The sequence below is a fragment of the Sus scrofa genome, chromosome Y, assembly GCF_054392235.1.
Source record: "Sus scrofa isolate SSC_HxYL_T2T_F1_AM1 chromosome Y, Sscrofa_HxYL_maternal_Yorkshire_Landrace_v2.0, whole genome shotgun sequence".
Lineage (NCBI taxonomy): Eukaryota > Metazoa > Chordata > Mammalia > Artiodactyla > Suidae > Sus > Sus scrofa.
Window position 1 is genome coordinate 7660548 of NC_139402.1, and position 12443 is coordinate 7672990.

At 47.2% G+C, this 12443-nt stretch overlaps 1 protein-coding gene across 12 annotated transcripts in view; it reads left to right on the forward strand.

Moving 5' to 3' along the window:
* The window catches only part of STS (steroid sulfatase), a 209823-nt gene that overhangs the window by 161549 nt on the left and 35831 nt on the right, over window positions 1-12443 (forward strand). For all 12 annotated transcript variants that reach the window (XR_014836017.1, XM_085008991.1, XM_085008995.1 and 9 more), the window contains one exon: window positions 5716-5853. Coding sequence is in view for 11 of the 12 variants with exons in the window: in XM_085008991.1 (XP_084865117.1) it covers window positions 5716-5853 (138 nt within the window). In the remaining variant the exon portion in view is untranslated. The remainder of the gene's footprint in view (window positions 1-5715; window positions 5854-12443) is intronic.

Genomic DNA, 12443 nt, shown 5'->3' on the forward strand with positions numbered 1-12443 from the left:
ATGAGATATAGGAGTGCTTCTTTCAGGTGAAAAAGGGCTAAAAGGTGGAATTCCTGTCGTGGCTCAGTGGAAATGAATTTGACTAGTATCCGTGAGGATGCAGGTTCAATCCCTAGCCTACATCAATGGGTTAAGCATTCGGCGTTGCCGTGAGCTGTGGTGTAGGTCACAGACGCGGCTTGGATCTGGTGTTGCTGTGGCTGTGGGGTGGGCTAGTGGCTACGGCTCTGATTTAACCCCTAGCCTGGGAACCTCCATATGCTGCAGGTGCAGCCCTCAAAAGACCAAAAAAAAAAAAAAAGAGCTAAAAGGAAATCAGAAATCTGACACTTTCTCCTCCAATTTAGCCAAATGCTCCACCCTGTGGACCTGCTAGAGATCTTGTATGCATCCCAGCCCAGAGGTATGGGGCGCCTTTGATGAAAATGATCAAGTCACCGCCCTATAGGAATGGGAAAAATTGACAGGGGCAGAGAAGATGTCTCACTGTGGGCGTTTGAGATACTGGGATTTGGAGGGACTATCTAGGGAGGAGTTTGAAGGTAGAGAAAGGTGCAGTGTACATTGTAGCGAAAGGAATCTGTGTTTATGTGCAGCTGCAGGCTGATCTGGGGATGAAAATGGCCTGGGGTGGGGCGGGGGGAGGGACAGTGGCTGTGACTCAGGGATGTCATTAGCTTGAGCAGAGGCAACAGGAACCAGGGGGCTTTGGGAACAATTGCCATCCCTGGCCCCGTGGGCGTCCCAGTCTGCGGCTCTTGTACAGTATGTGTTTCGTGAACAAGTGTTGGATGCTTGGGTGAGGAGGTATAGGAGCCGACCATGCCTTTGAAGGGCATTCTTTAAACATTAGTAGACTGCATGTATCTCTTTCAAGGAAAGTTTTGTCCAGATATATGCCCAAGAGTGGGACTGCTGGGTCATATGGTAGTTCGATGTATAGTTTTCTAAGGTACCTCCATACTGATCTCCATAGTGGTTGTACCAGCTTACATTCCCCCCAACAGTGTAGGGGGGTTCCCTTTTCTCCACATCCTCTCCAGCATTTGTTATTTGTAGACTTATTCATGATGGTCATTCTGATGGCTGTGAGGTGGTACCTCATAGTAGTTTTGATTTGCATTTCTCTAATAATCAGGGATGCTGCATAGCACTGGGAACTATGTCTAGTCACTTGTGATGGAGCATGATAATGTGAGAAAAAAGAATGTATACCTGTACGTGTGACTGGGTCACCATGCTATACAGTAGAAAAGAAATAATGTATTGGGGAAATAAAAAAAAAAATAGTAGAGTGTTTTTGGAGTTGCCATCATGGTTTAGCAGAAACAAATCTAACTGGGATCCCTGAGGAGGCAGGTTTGATCCCTGGCCTTGCTCAGTGGGTTAAGGATCCAGTGTTGCCATGAGCTGCAGTGTGGGTCACAGACACAGCTCAGGTCTGGCGTTGCTGCAGCTGTGGTGTAGGCTGGCAACTGTAGCTCCAGTTGGACCCCTAGACCAGGAACTTCCACATGCTGTGGGTGTGGCCCTGAAAAGCACAATTAATTAATTAATTAATATTCGTATACAAGGCATTGTGCCCATACCTGAAGTTATCAGGGAAGCAACATAGATTATTTGTTATTTGTAGACTTATTTCTTTCTTTCTTTGTTTTTCTTTTTATGGCCGCACCCAGGGCATATGGAGGTTCCCAGCCTAGTGAGTCGAATCAGAGCTGCAGCTTCAGGTCTATACCACAGCCACAGCACGCAGGATCCAAGCCATATCTGCAACCTACACTACAGCTCGTGGCAATGCCAGATCCTTTTTTTTTTCTTTTTCTTTTCTTTTCTTTTTCTTTTTTTTTTTTTTGCCTTTTGTCTTTTGCCATTTTGCCTTTTCTAGGGCTGCTCCCATGGCCTATGGAGGTTCCCAGGCTAGGGTCTAATTGGAGCTGTAGCTGCCAGCCTGCCCCACAGCCACAGCAACACCAGATCCAAGCCACGTCTGTGACCTACACCACAGCTCATGGCAATGCCGAATGCTTAACCCACTGAGCGAGGCCAGGGCTCAAACCCACGTCCTCATGGATCCTAGTTGGGTTCATTGACCACTGATACACAAAGGGAACTTCCTATATATTTATTTATTTTAGGTCCACAGGTGCTACATATGGAGGTTCCCGGTCTATGGGTCACATTAGAGCTGCAGCCGCTGGCCTATGCCACAGCCATAGCAATCTGAGATGTTTGCTGCATCTGCGACCTACACCACAGCTCGTGGCAACACCAGGTCCTTTACCCACTGAGCAAGGTCAGGGATCGAACCTACATCTTCATGGCTCCTAGTTGTCTTCATGTCTGCTGAGCCACAATGGGAACTCCAAGAAGCCACATATTTTTAAAAAGGCATTTCTTCACAGCATTTTCCTCAAACTAAGATATCTATGAAAAGTGAATTGCATTTGAAATTGAGGGGCATGGTTGTGCGCTCTTTTGCAAATCACCAGTTACCACACAAGAAAGTAAACCCCCCTCAATCCTCCTTTCCCTGTCTAATCTGTGTTATTTTCCTTAGAAATGGTTATATGTACCAAAAGGGGCATTTTTCATTCCAAGTATAAGTGGGGGTTATCTTGCCTTATTGCTTCTTCCTATGTCAGCTCATTATACTAATTACCATTTCCAAAGTGACAAGCCTTAAATTAGCACCAGAGTCAAATTACCACAAGCCGGAGGGCACAGGTGGTTTGCTTAGCTCAACTGCACGACACTGCAATGAACGTCTGCCCGCTGATGATTTATCCTTAGAGAAACATCGCTAAAGTGGCCCCATGCGTCTTGTTCCTCGATCCTGAGTGTGACATTTATGTATTTGGCATGGCTTCCAGGAAGGTTTATAATCTGTGTCAAAACACTAAGATGGAACGGCCCTCACCTGGGGCTTTCGTGATCAAATAGCAGAGACACGTTGGTTGACATGTGACTTGAGTCTAGCTTTGGCATCCAGAATCATCTGTGTCACCTCCATAAAGGGTTGACTGTGGCCTTCTAGCCCTTTGCTGGACCAAGTCGGTGAGGGTCCACCCCTAAGGCGGAGGGCCTATCTCCTTGTGGACATGACTTCACTGTTGGAAAGGACGTAGCCATGCTGGGCTGTTATTTCTGTTGCAAAGGACAGCTGGTGTCCTTGGAGATGTCCCATTGTTGTGGTTATCCTGCGTGATGAGAAGGACCCCACCCAGAATGCGGGTCCCCTGTGACCAGTGATGCCACAACCAAAGCACGAGGATGGGGAAAGGGTGGTACCTGATGTAAAGAGGCTTTCTGGGAACAGCAGGGCAGCTCCTAAGCTGGACTGAAGATGGCTTGAGGGAGATGGCTTGAGAATGGATGCAGTTTTCATGAAGAGAAGGTTTTGGGGCTTGGATGTGGGTGTCCCCCTACAGGTAGGAGCTGGCTTAGTTTAAACCTCCCATGGGCAGTGGGAGAGGGAGCCCCTAGGCTTTCTTAGGAGCTCATTGGCACAAGTGGATGAGGCAGAGTGTGAAGTCAGGCTTAAAAGCTCTTAGCAGTTAAACATCAAAAAAAGAGTCAGAGGAGTTCCCATTGTGGCTTAGCAAGTTAGGCACCCGACATAGTGTCCATGAGGATGTGGGTTTGACTCCCTAGGCTCACTTACTGGGTTAAGGATCCAATGTTGCTGCAAGTTGCAGCATCGGTTGAAGATGCAGCTCACATCTGGTGTTGCTGTGACTGTGGCGTAGGCCAGCAGTTGGGCTCTGATTCAGCCCATAGCCTGGGAACTTCCATGTGCTGAAGGTGCCACCGTAAAAAGGAAAGAAAAAAAACAGGGGCGTTCCCTAGTGGCCTTGACGTTAGTGATCCAGTGTTGTCGAGTCACTGTTGTGGCAGAGGTTCCATTCCCGGCCCAGGAACTTCCATGTGCCTCAGACGCTGAACACAAAACAAAACAAAACAGAAAAAACAGAAGCAGACCCTTTACTCCCTCAAACTGTACCTGCACGCGTTGACTGACTAAATTAAACTAGCCTTCTGTGAATGTTCGTATCTCTGGGGAAATTATAAAGTCTGTGCCTCTCGTCTGAGCATGCTTTTCTTCTGATTTGAGGGCGGATGATCGCTTCCTCATCAGAGTCTGTGTTTCAGCCCTTCCTTCGTCTTCAACTGGCTTCTATGGGGTTTGTTTTTTCCCCTCCCTGATGGAAAATTGGGGGCATTAATGAAAGCAGAGAGAAAAGCACAGTCAACACCCACTCCATGCCCTTCATGCGCATTGAGCCATTGATGACGTCACGCTCAATCTGGTGTAATCCGTCTTCCATACCTAGTTCTCGTCTTCCTAGAGGAATTTGCAGAAGACAGCAGCTGATTGCCTTCATGTCTCTTTTCTTCTTCACTTTTCCATGACTCTCCTTGAGTTCATCCGCTTAACTGTGCTGAGTGTTTTGGAGTCAGGTGTACGTCTTCCTTCCTGCGTCTTGCTCTTCCTTACTCTGTGACCTTGAGCAGGTCATGTGTCTCTTTGAAGCACTGTTGCTCTCACCTGTACAATGGAGCCAGTGCTGTTTATTCGTTTGGTTCAGCAAGAGCTACACAGGTAGGATCAAGTCCTTGGCACATAGGGAGTGTTTAACACATAGGAACCCTATTCCCATTGTTGAGGTGGACGTCATTATTACGTTGAAGGTTTGTCATGGGGGGGGGTTGTTAGTCCATAATATGAAATTTAGAGAAGCAGGTACAGAAGAAACAGGAAAGTGTGAGGAATATTGGCATTCAGACAGACCATTTTAGACTTGGGTATCCAGGGTGAGTATTAAAAAGGTCATCATAAAATATTGATAGAGATATTTATTTGTTCCTTTAAGAGGACCATTGATGGTTTCATTTTTTCCAGTCAGTGAGGAAGACACCCAATATTCTGTAATAACCTATATAGGAAAAGGCTCTGAAAGACACTGGATCTAGGTATGTGAACAACGGAGTCCCTTTGCGGTGCACCTGAAACTGACACCACATTGTTTTATTATTTTAATGATTTTTATTTTTTCCATTATAGTTGGTTTGCAGAGTTCTGTCAGTTTTCTACTGTACAGCAAAGGGACCCAGTCTCTCACACACACATATACACATACATATATACACGTTCTTTTTGTCGTATTATCCTCCATCGTGGTCCATCACAAGTGACTAGATACAGTTCCCTGTGCTGTACAACAGGATCTCATTGCTTATCCACTCCAAATACGTTATATAACATTGTAAATCTACTATACTCCAATGCAATTTTTAAAAGGAATAAATAAGGAAAAACAGTAGACCTCTTTCTAGCTTCAGGACCAAGGCTAGCTCATGATTGCAACAAGTTGGCCTCTCTCTTCTAGCACCTTCCTCCAAGAGGCTCCTGATCTGTGAACCTGATTCTTCTAGCATCCTTTATCAGGTCTCTTGACAGAATTACCCTGCTATGCCTAGAGCTTCACATGATGCTTGTAGGTGATGCTTCATTCCGACGGAATCTTCTGGTGGTCTCCGCCCGGAGCCCCGATGCCACCGCGTCCCCCGCTGGGGTCGTGTGAGAGAGCTCAGCATACGAGACCATTTCCGCCTCCCCCTCGAAAACTGAGGGACAAGTCGATGAGGGTAAATCACATCCCTGTCTTGGTAAAGGTTGGACGGTTTGAACACGGAGTTTCTTCTCCCTTTCAGGGCAGATCCTGGACGTTCTAGATGAGTTGAAGCTGGCTAATAACACCCTCATCTATTTCTCTTCGGACCAAGGAGCCCACGTAGAGGAGGTGACTGTCAAAGGGGAAGTTCACGGAGGCAGTAACGGAATCTATAAAGGTGAGAAATCTGTCTAGGTGGGGAATGCCCACGGTATCAGCCCCTTTCCCCATCCGCTCAGTGCCCTGGTCCCCTCCTCCTGCATCGTGGCTCTGTGATGCTGTTCTTTGGTCACATGGAAGCATACACGACTCTTTTGGGTCATGGGCATGGAAAATGCAGATGGCCAACGTGGCCGTTTCTGGTACAGTCCCTATAGAACTCTTGAAAGCACCCATTCTCCAGTTCCTGCTGTGACTCAGCAGGTTAAGCACCTGACATCGTCTCTGTGAGGATGCAGGTTTGATCCCTGGCCTTGGGTTAAGGATCCAGTGGTGCCACAAGCGATGGCATTGGTTGCAGATGCAGCTTGGATTTGGTGTGGCCCTGGCTGTGGCATAGGCTGGCAGCTGCAGCTCCAAGTCAACCCCTAGCCTGGGAACTTCCATATGCCATAGGTGTGGCCCTAAAAAATAAAAATTAAAAAAATCACAAGTCTATATCAAGACACTAGAATGAAGTGGTTTTACCCCAAATGTAAATGCAGCCTTGTATTGTGTAGTTGCTTAAAACAAGACTCCTTACACCTCTCCCTGCCCCCCAACCCATGTATTAGTATTTATCCACTGCTGTAACAAATTAACACAAACTCCCCCATGTATTATTAGTATTTATCCACTGCTGTAAGAAATAAACACAAACTCCCCCATGTATTAGTATTTATCCACTGCTGTAACAAATTAACACAAACTTGCAGACTTAAAGCAACAGAAATGCATCCACTTGTAGTTCTAGAGGTCAGAGTTTTGCAATGGGCCTCAGTGGTCTGAAATGAAGGTGATCACAGCCCTGCATCTTTCAGAGGGTCAGTCTCAGGGAGAATCCATTTCTTTGCCTTCTCCAGCTTCTGGAGGCTATCCCCATGCCATGGCTCATGGCCCTTTCTTGCATCTTTACATCCATCCATGCAGTGTCTTCCAACCTTTGTCTCTCTCTCTCTGACCTCTGCTTCCATGATTTCATCTCTTTCTCTTGCTCTGATTCTCTGGCATGAAATGGTAAGGACCCTTGTGATGATAACTGGTCTCATCCAGATAACATGGAGTGAGTTTCCCATCGCTAGACCCTGAACTTCTTCCGGTCCACAGAGGCCCTTTCGCAGGGACAGGTAATGTATTCACGTGTGTCTGGGCTTGGGAAGATGGGCATCTTTGGGAGGTCATTACTCTGCCTCCCTCACCCCACTCTGTATGCTTCATTCCTGACACAGCATTAGGTCAATCACCACCACGATGGCCCAGACTCGGCACTGGGGATATTAGATAAGACCCAGCTACTAACTCCACGTTGCTTGCACTTCATACACTCTGTGAACACAAGACACACGTATCTAATGATAATGCAACATGGCCCATCATGAAGACTTAGATGAGGTACCTCAAAGAGTCTATGAGGGCTGAGGGTTAGAATGCCACCTGGACATGCAGTGGGTGTGGGTTGGAGGTACCGGGGGAGGATGGGAAGAAGGGATCTTGCAAAGAGGTGAACCACGCTGTCTCAGACTGTGGGCACTGCCTCTAAAAAGCAGGAAGATGCCTAAGACACAGGAAAGCACATGGCCATCGAACTTTGCTACCTTAAAGCGATAAAGTGCTTTCTCACCCTTTTAGGATTCTCTCATGTGGATGTTTCACAAATCCCCTGGGTCTCAGGAAATGAGGGTTTCCCTGTAAAAACATGAAGGGATAATCTGTGGAAAGCTTTCATCTATTAGTTTACAAAATACCGATGGAGCTGTGTATGTGGCACTGGGTTGGAGGCAAAAACAAAGGCAAAATGGGGTGCCTGCTCTGCTCTGAAGGAGCTCATGTTGGGCAGGTTGGGTAGGTGGGTGGATGGGTGGTTGATTGGGTGCAAGTTTGGTTGGGTAGCTGGTTGAGGGGTTCTTTGGGTAGTTGATGGAGTGGATGGTTGGGTGGTTGAGTAGGTGAGTGGTTGACTTGTGGGAAATTGGGTTGTTATTTGAGGGGTGGGTGGGTAGGTGGTTGGTTGAGTGGTTGGTTGAGAGGATGGTTGAGTAGTTGGGTGGGTGGCTTGGTGATTGGTTGGTTGGGTGATTGTATGATCATTGGGTGGGTGGGGTGGGTGAATGTTTGTGTCAGTAGTTGAGCGGTTGATTGGGTGGGTGGTTGGTTGGGTAGTTGGTTGAGTGGTTGGCTAGGTGGGTGTGTGGTTGAATAGTTGGGTGGGTGAGTGGCTGAGTGGTTGGTTGCTTGGATAGATGGGTAGTTGGGTGGGTGGTTATGTGGTTGGGTGGGGGATGATTGGGTGATTGGATGGTTGATTGGGGGTTGATTGAGTGGTTGGTTGGTTATGGAGTGATTGAGCGGTTGGTTGGGCAGGTAAGTGGGTGGGTGGTTCAGTAGGGTAGGGATGGCAGGAAGTCTAAAGAGACCCATGAAATTTAATAAGGGCATCAACATTTCTTGACGCAAGATGCTGGGGTGCATACAGCAAGGAGAGCCTCACTAAGCCAGCAGGACCCAAGAAATGTTGCCAAAGGAGGCGAGGCTGGGAAGATGTTAGAGCATGTCTGCTCTCCTGTCCTTCTACCTCTCCATCTCCCAGCCTCTTACCCTCCCTCCTCAGGAGAGCTGGAGATGGATGAGAAGCAGATGGCTTTCTGTGCAAACTGCCAGGAGTGGGGAAATGCCACATCCCACGGAGCCTGAGCCAAAGAGACGGAGAAAGGGCAGTCTTCTATCCACCCCAGAGGCAGCATGTAGCCTGTGAGACCTTATACTTCTGTTCCATCCTGACGTGCCCATCTGAGTCCTTTTAAATTCTCAGTGCCTGGGGGCAGGGACCTTTGCTTATACCTTGGTTACCTGGAATGCAGGACAGAAGGATTCCTGTTGGTTGCTGGTCTGGATGGATACCTTCCAGGTGTTTATCCTGCTTCCTTTGCTTTCCATCGTTACGCACCAGTACAGGACAGACCAGTCTTCAGCATGAGTAAAATGAATGAGCAGGGGTGTTGACTCAGAACGGGATTAACCCACTGTTTTTGCCAGCCCACCTCTAATTGTCTTATTTTTGAGTAGCGAGAATTGAAGACTCATATTCCTATACGTTAAGACTAGCTGCTTCTGTCCTATTTCCCTGAGCTTCCAGCCTGTTGAGAGAAAGCCATTGACATTATGTCATAGACAGTAGCCTCTCTCAAGGTGGAGTCACAGACCACATTTCGTGAGTTAGTGCCACTGTCCGTTCACTCTCCCTGATGAATGTCTGTTGGGTTCCAAGGTAGCTTGGTGGCCACTGCCGAGATGTGCACAAAAATTGCAGTGATAGAAGCGGTTTGCGAGTAGCATGTGGTTTAAGAAAGTTCCACACACGGTGATGGAGCCTCAGTTCAGGGACAGGTGATCAGATGACTGCCACCTGATGAATCTGAGGAAGCAGGATGAGCAAGAAGAGATGGCGGGGGCTTTGAGAGCTGGCTCTTCAGAGACATAAGTGAATGGTGAGGCCAGGGCATAAACAGAACGTCTAAGGCCTGAATAATGTCGGGGAGCCGAGGCTCTCATATGATCCGAAACACATGTCTGTAGCTGCTCCTTATTTTTCCTTTTTTAAGAGGCGTATTGGATGTGTTACAAATGCTTTGCTTGAGTGCTAGAAATACCATCCGCTTGTGACACTGTATTAATATCTCAGCTGCTGCTCTATTGCAAAGCATTATCGCTTTGTCACATTGAGTTGAAATCAAGTTCACGGTAAAGCATTGTTACAGTGCGGCGTTATAGTACAGCTCAAAAAAAAAAAAAAAAAAAGACGAAAAAGACACGGCTTCCTTCTAGCTGGGGGAATGACCAAAGACACCTCAATGTCAAGATACTTTGTTTTCTAAAGCTGTGAGTTATGCAAACACAAGGAATCACACCATTGAAGCTCATTGATCAAAAGAGCATCCGTTTCTGAACAGTAGTGATGTCCACTCTTAATCAGAACTGCTCAAAAAGGTCTCTATGATTTGGGCTCATGAGTCCACTGAATTCCCCATTCAGATCTGTTCCCCTAATGAAATCTGTGGGCTGTCTTGATAGAATAGCTATGATTGACTCAGGCCAACAGGTGTTTCTTTGTAATCATAGGAATGTTAGGTCCTGCTGTAATCTGTGTTTTAAAAAACAATTTAATATGATGGGGGTGAAGGAACAGTGACCCTGTTATTTGTTTCCTTATTTTCTTCTTAAGGAAGTCTGTTTGCAGCATGATTATCCTGTTCAGATTTTGGTATCAGTACATTTCACCTTTATGAAAAGGCTCCAGCAGGAGGTAGAGACAGGGTCCGTTGTATGTTTTGAACATAACACTGGTCGCATCTTCGCAATCTTGGCAATGTCGGTCCTATGATAGTTTCTGAACCGTTGGCTTCTGAGAAGCTTCTCAAGTAAATTTCCTTCTACTGTCCACATGCTCTGAATGCTTGTGTCAATCAGTCTGAACACACTAGGTTACCAAGTCCTGATCCATCTGCTCATCTGAGAGTTAAGGAATCCTTGTCCTTGTTAGAGCTTCTACATAATTTGACAGTGTCCTCGTACCGAGTCATTGGGGTTTTCATTGAGAGTAAGATAAATAGACAACAACCAAAAAACCCATACCTGTTGCATTAATAAGCCTGGGACCCTTACAGCTGTTGATATGAAAATCCTTTCACGGGGAGTTCCGTTGTGGCTCAGCAGTAATGAATCCAACTAGTATCCATGAAGATGTGGGTTTGATCCCTGGCCTCACTCAGTGGGTTAAGGATCCAGCATTGCCTTGAGCTGTGGCATAGGTCACAGACGTGGCTCAGATCCTGCGTTGCTGTGGCTGTGATGTAAGCCTGCAGCTGCAGCTCCAGTTTGACCCCTGAGAACCTCTGTGTGCTGCAGGTGTGGCCCTAAAAAGACCATCCATCACAGCCTCTTCCTGGCCACCATCCCCTCAAATTCACCTCCCCAGTGGGTTTCTCCCTGTTCACACTGCTGCTTCTCTGTGGCCTCCAGTCCCTTCTCCTCCCAGGCCCCTGCATGTGCTTTAGGAAACATACACATACATTGCTGCACACACTCAGTTTCTGAGGCTGCCGACAAGGTCCTCCCAGCTCAGAGGGTAAAAGAAACCAGCAGGGATTCTTTCTCTCTGTTCTGGAGACCAGAAGTCTGAAATCAAGGGGTTATCAGGGCTTTGCTCCTTCTGGGGGTTCCAGGGGGGAGGGTCCTTGCTGATGTCCCCCGGCTGCTGGTGGTTGCTAGAACTACCTGGATTTGGGATGTAACATTCCCATCTCTGCCTCCATCTTCACGTGACCTACCTTCCTTCCTTCCTTCCTTTCTTTCTTTGTCTTTCTTTCTCTTTTCTTTTCTTTCTTTCTTTTCTTTTTCTTTCTTTCTTTCTTTCTTTCTTTCTTTCTTTCTTTCTTTCTCTTTCTTTCTTTTTCATTCTTTCTTTCTTTCTCTCTCTCTCTCTCTTTCCTTCCTTCCTTCCTTTCTTTCTTTGCCTGTCTTTCTTTCTTTCTTCTTTCTTTCTTTCTTTCTTTCTTTCTTTCTTTCTTTCTTTCTTTCTCTCTCTCTCTCTCTCTCTCTCTCTCTCTCTCTCTCTCTCTCTCTCTCTCTCTCTCTTTCTCTTTCTTTCTTCTTCTTCTTTCTTCCTTCCTTCCCTCCCTCCCTCCTTCCTTCCTTCCTTCCTCTGCACCTGCAGCCTATGGAAGTTCCCAGCCTAGGGGTCCAATGGGAGCTGCAGCTGCCGGTCTACACCACAGCCATGGGAACACCTGATCCAAGCTGGATCTGTGACCTATACCACAGCTTATGGCAACACAGGATCCTTAATCCACTGAGCAAGGTCAAGGATTGAACCTGCATCGTCATGGATGCTCATTGGGTCCTTAACCCAGTGAGCCATAACGGGCACTCCCTGTTCCTTTCTTCGAATCCTGACATATTGCTGTGTGCCGAGAAGAGGATGTGAAGTCTGTCTTGGCTGTACACAGTCCTTCCGTCCTCTCCTTCCTGCTTCGTTCTCCTCCTCTCTGCCTCATTTTTCTCTCTGGTCCCCCAGCTCCTTAATCTTGTTGGCACTCTGGGGTGTGTCCGTTGGCAGTGTTGGAAAGCGCATCCGCTGATCTTTGCATAGAGCCCATCCTTCCGTCACACGGAGCTTCCATCAGCTCTCTCTGCACCATCAGCTCAAAAGTTCTGGTCCCCCCTCCAAGCCCACCCCCCCCAATCCCAGGCATGCATCACCCCACCTCGATTTTGTCCCCTGCACATCTGATGGGCTGCCTTTTTATTGATTTAACTGTCTCCCCTGTAAGTGTCATGGGGACAGGAATCCAGGCTGCATAATTCCATAGTCTAATCTATCCTTGTGTCCAAAATACCCCCGTCACAGGTGTTCAGTAAATAGCCGCTGAGGGAAGAATGAGCCCTCACTCCCCAGATTGCTCTTCCTTCTGCTTCCAAGACTCTACCTGAATTGGTTTTGGGTTTTTTTGGTTTTTTGTTTTTGTCTTTTTGCTATTTCTTCGGCCGCTCCCACGGCATATGGAGGTTCCCAGG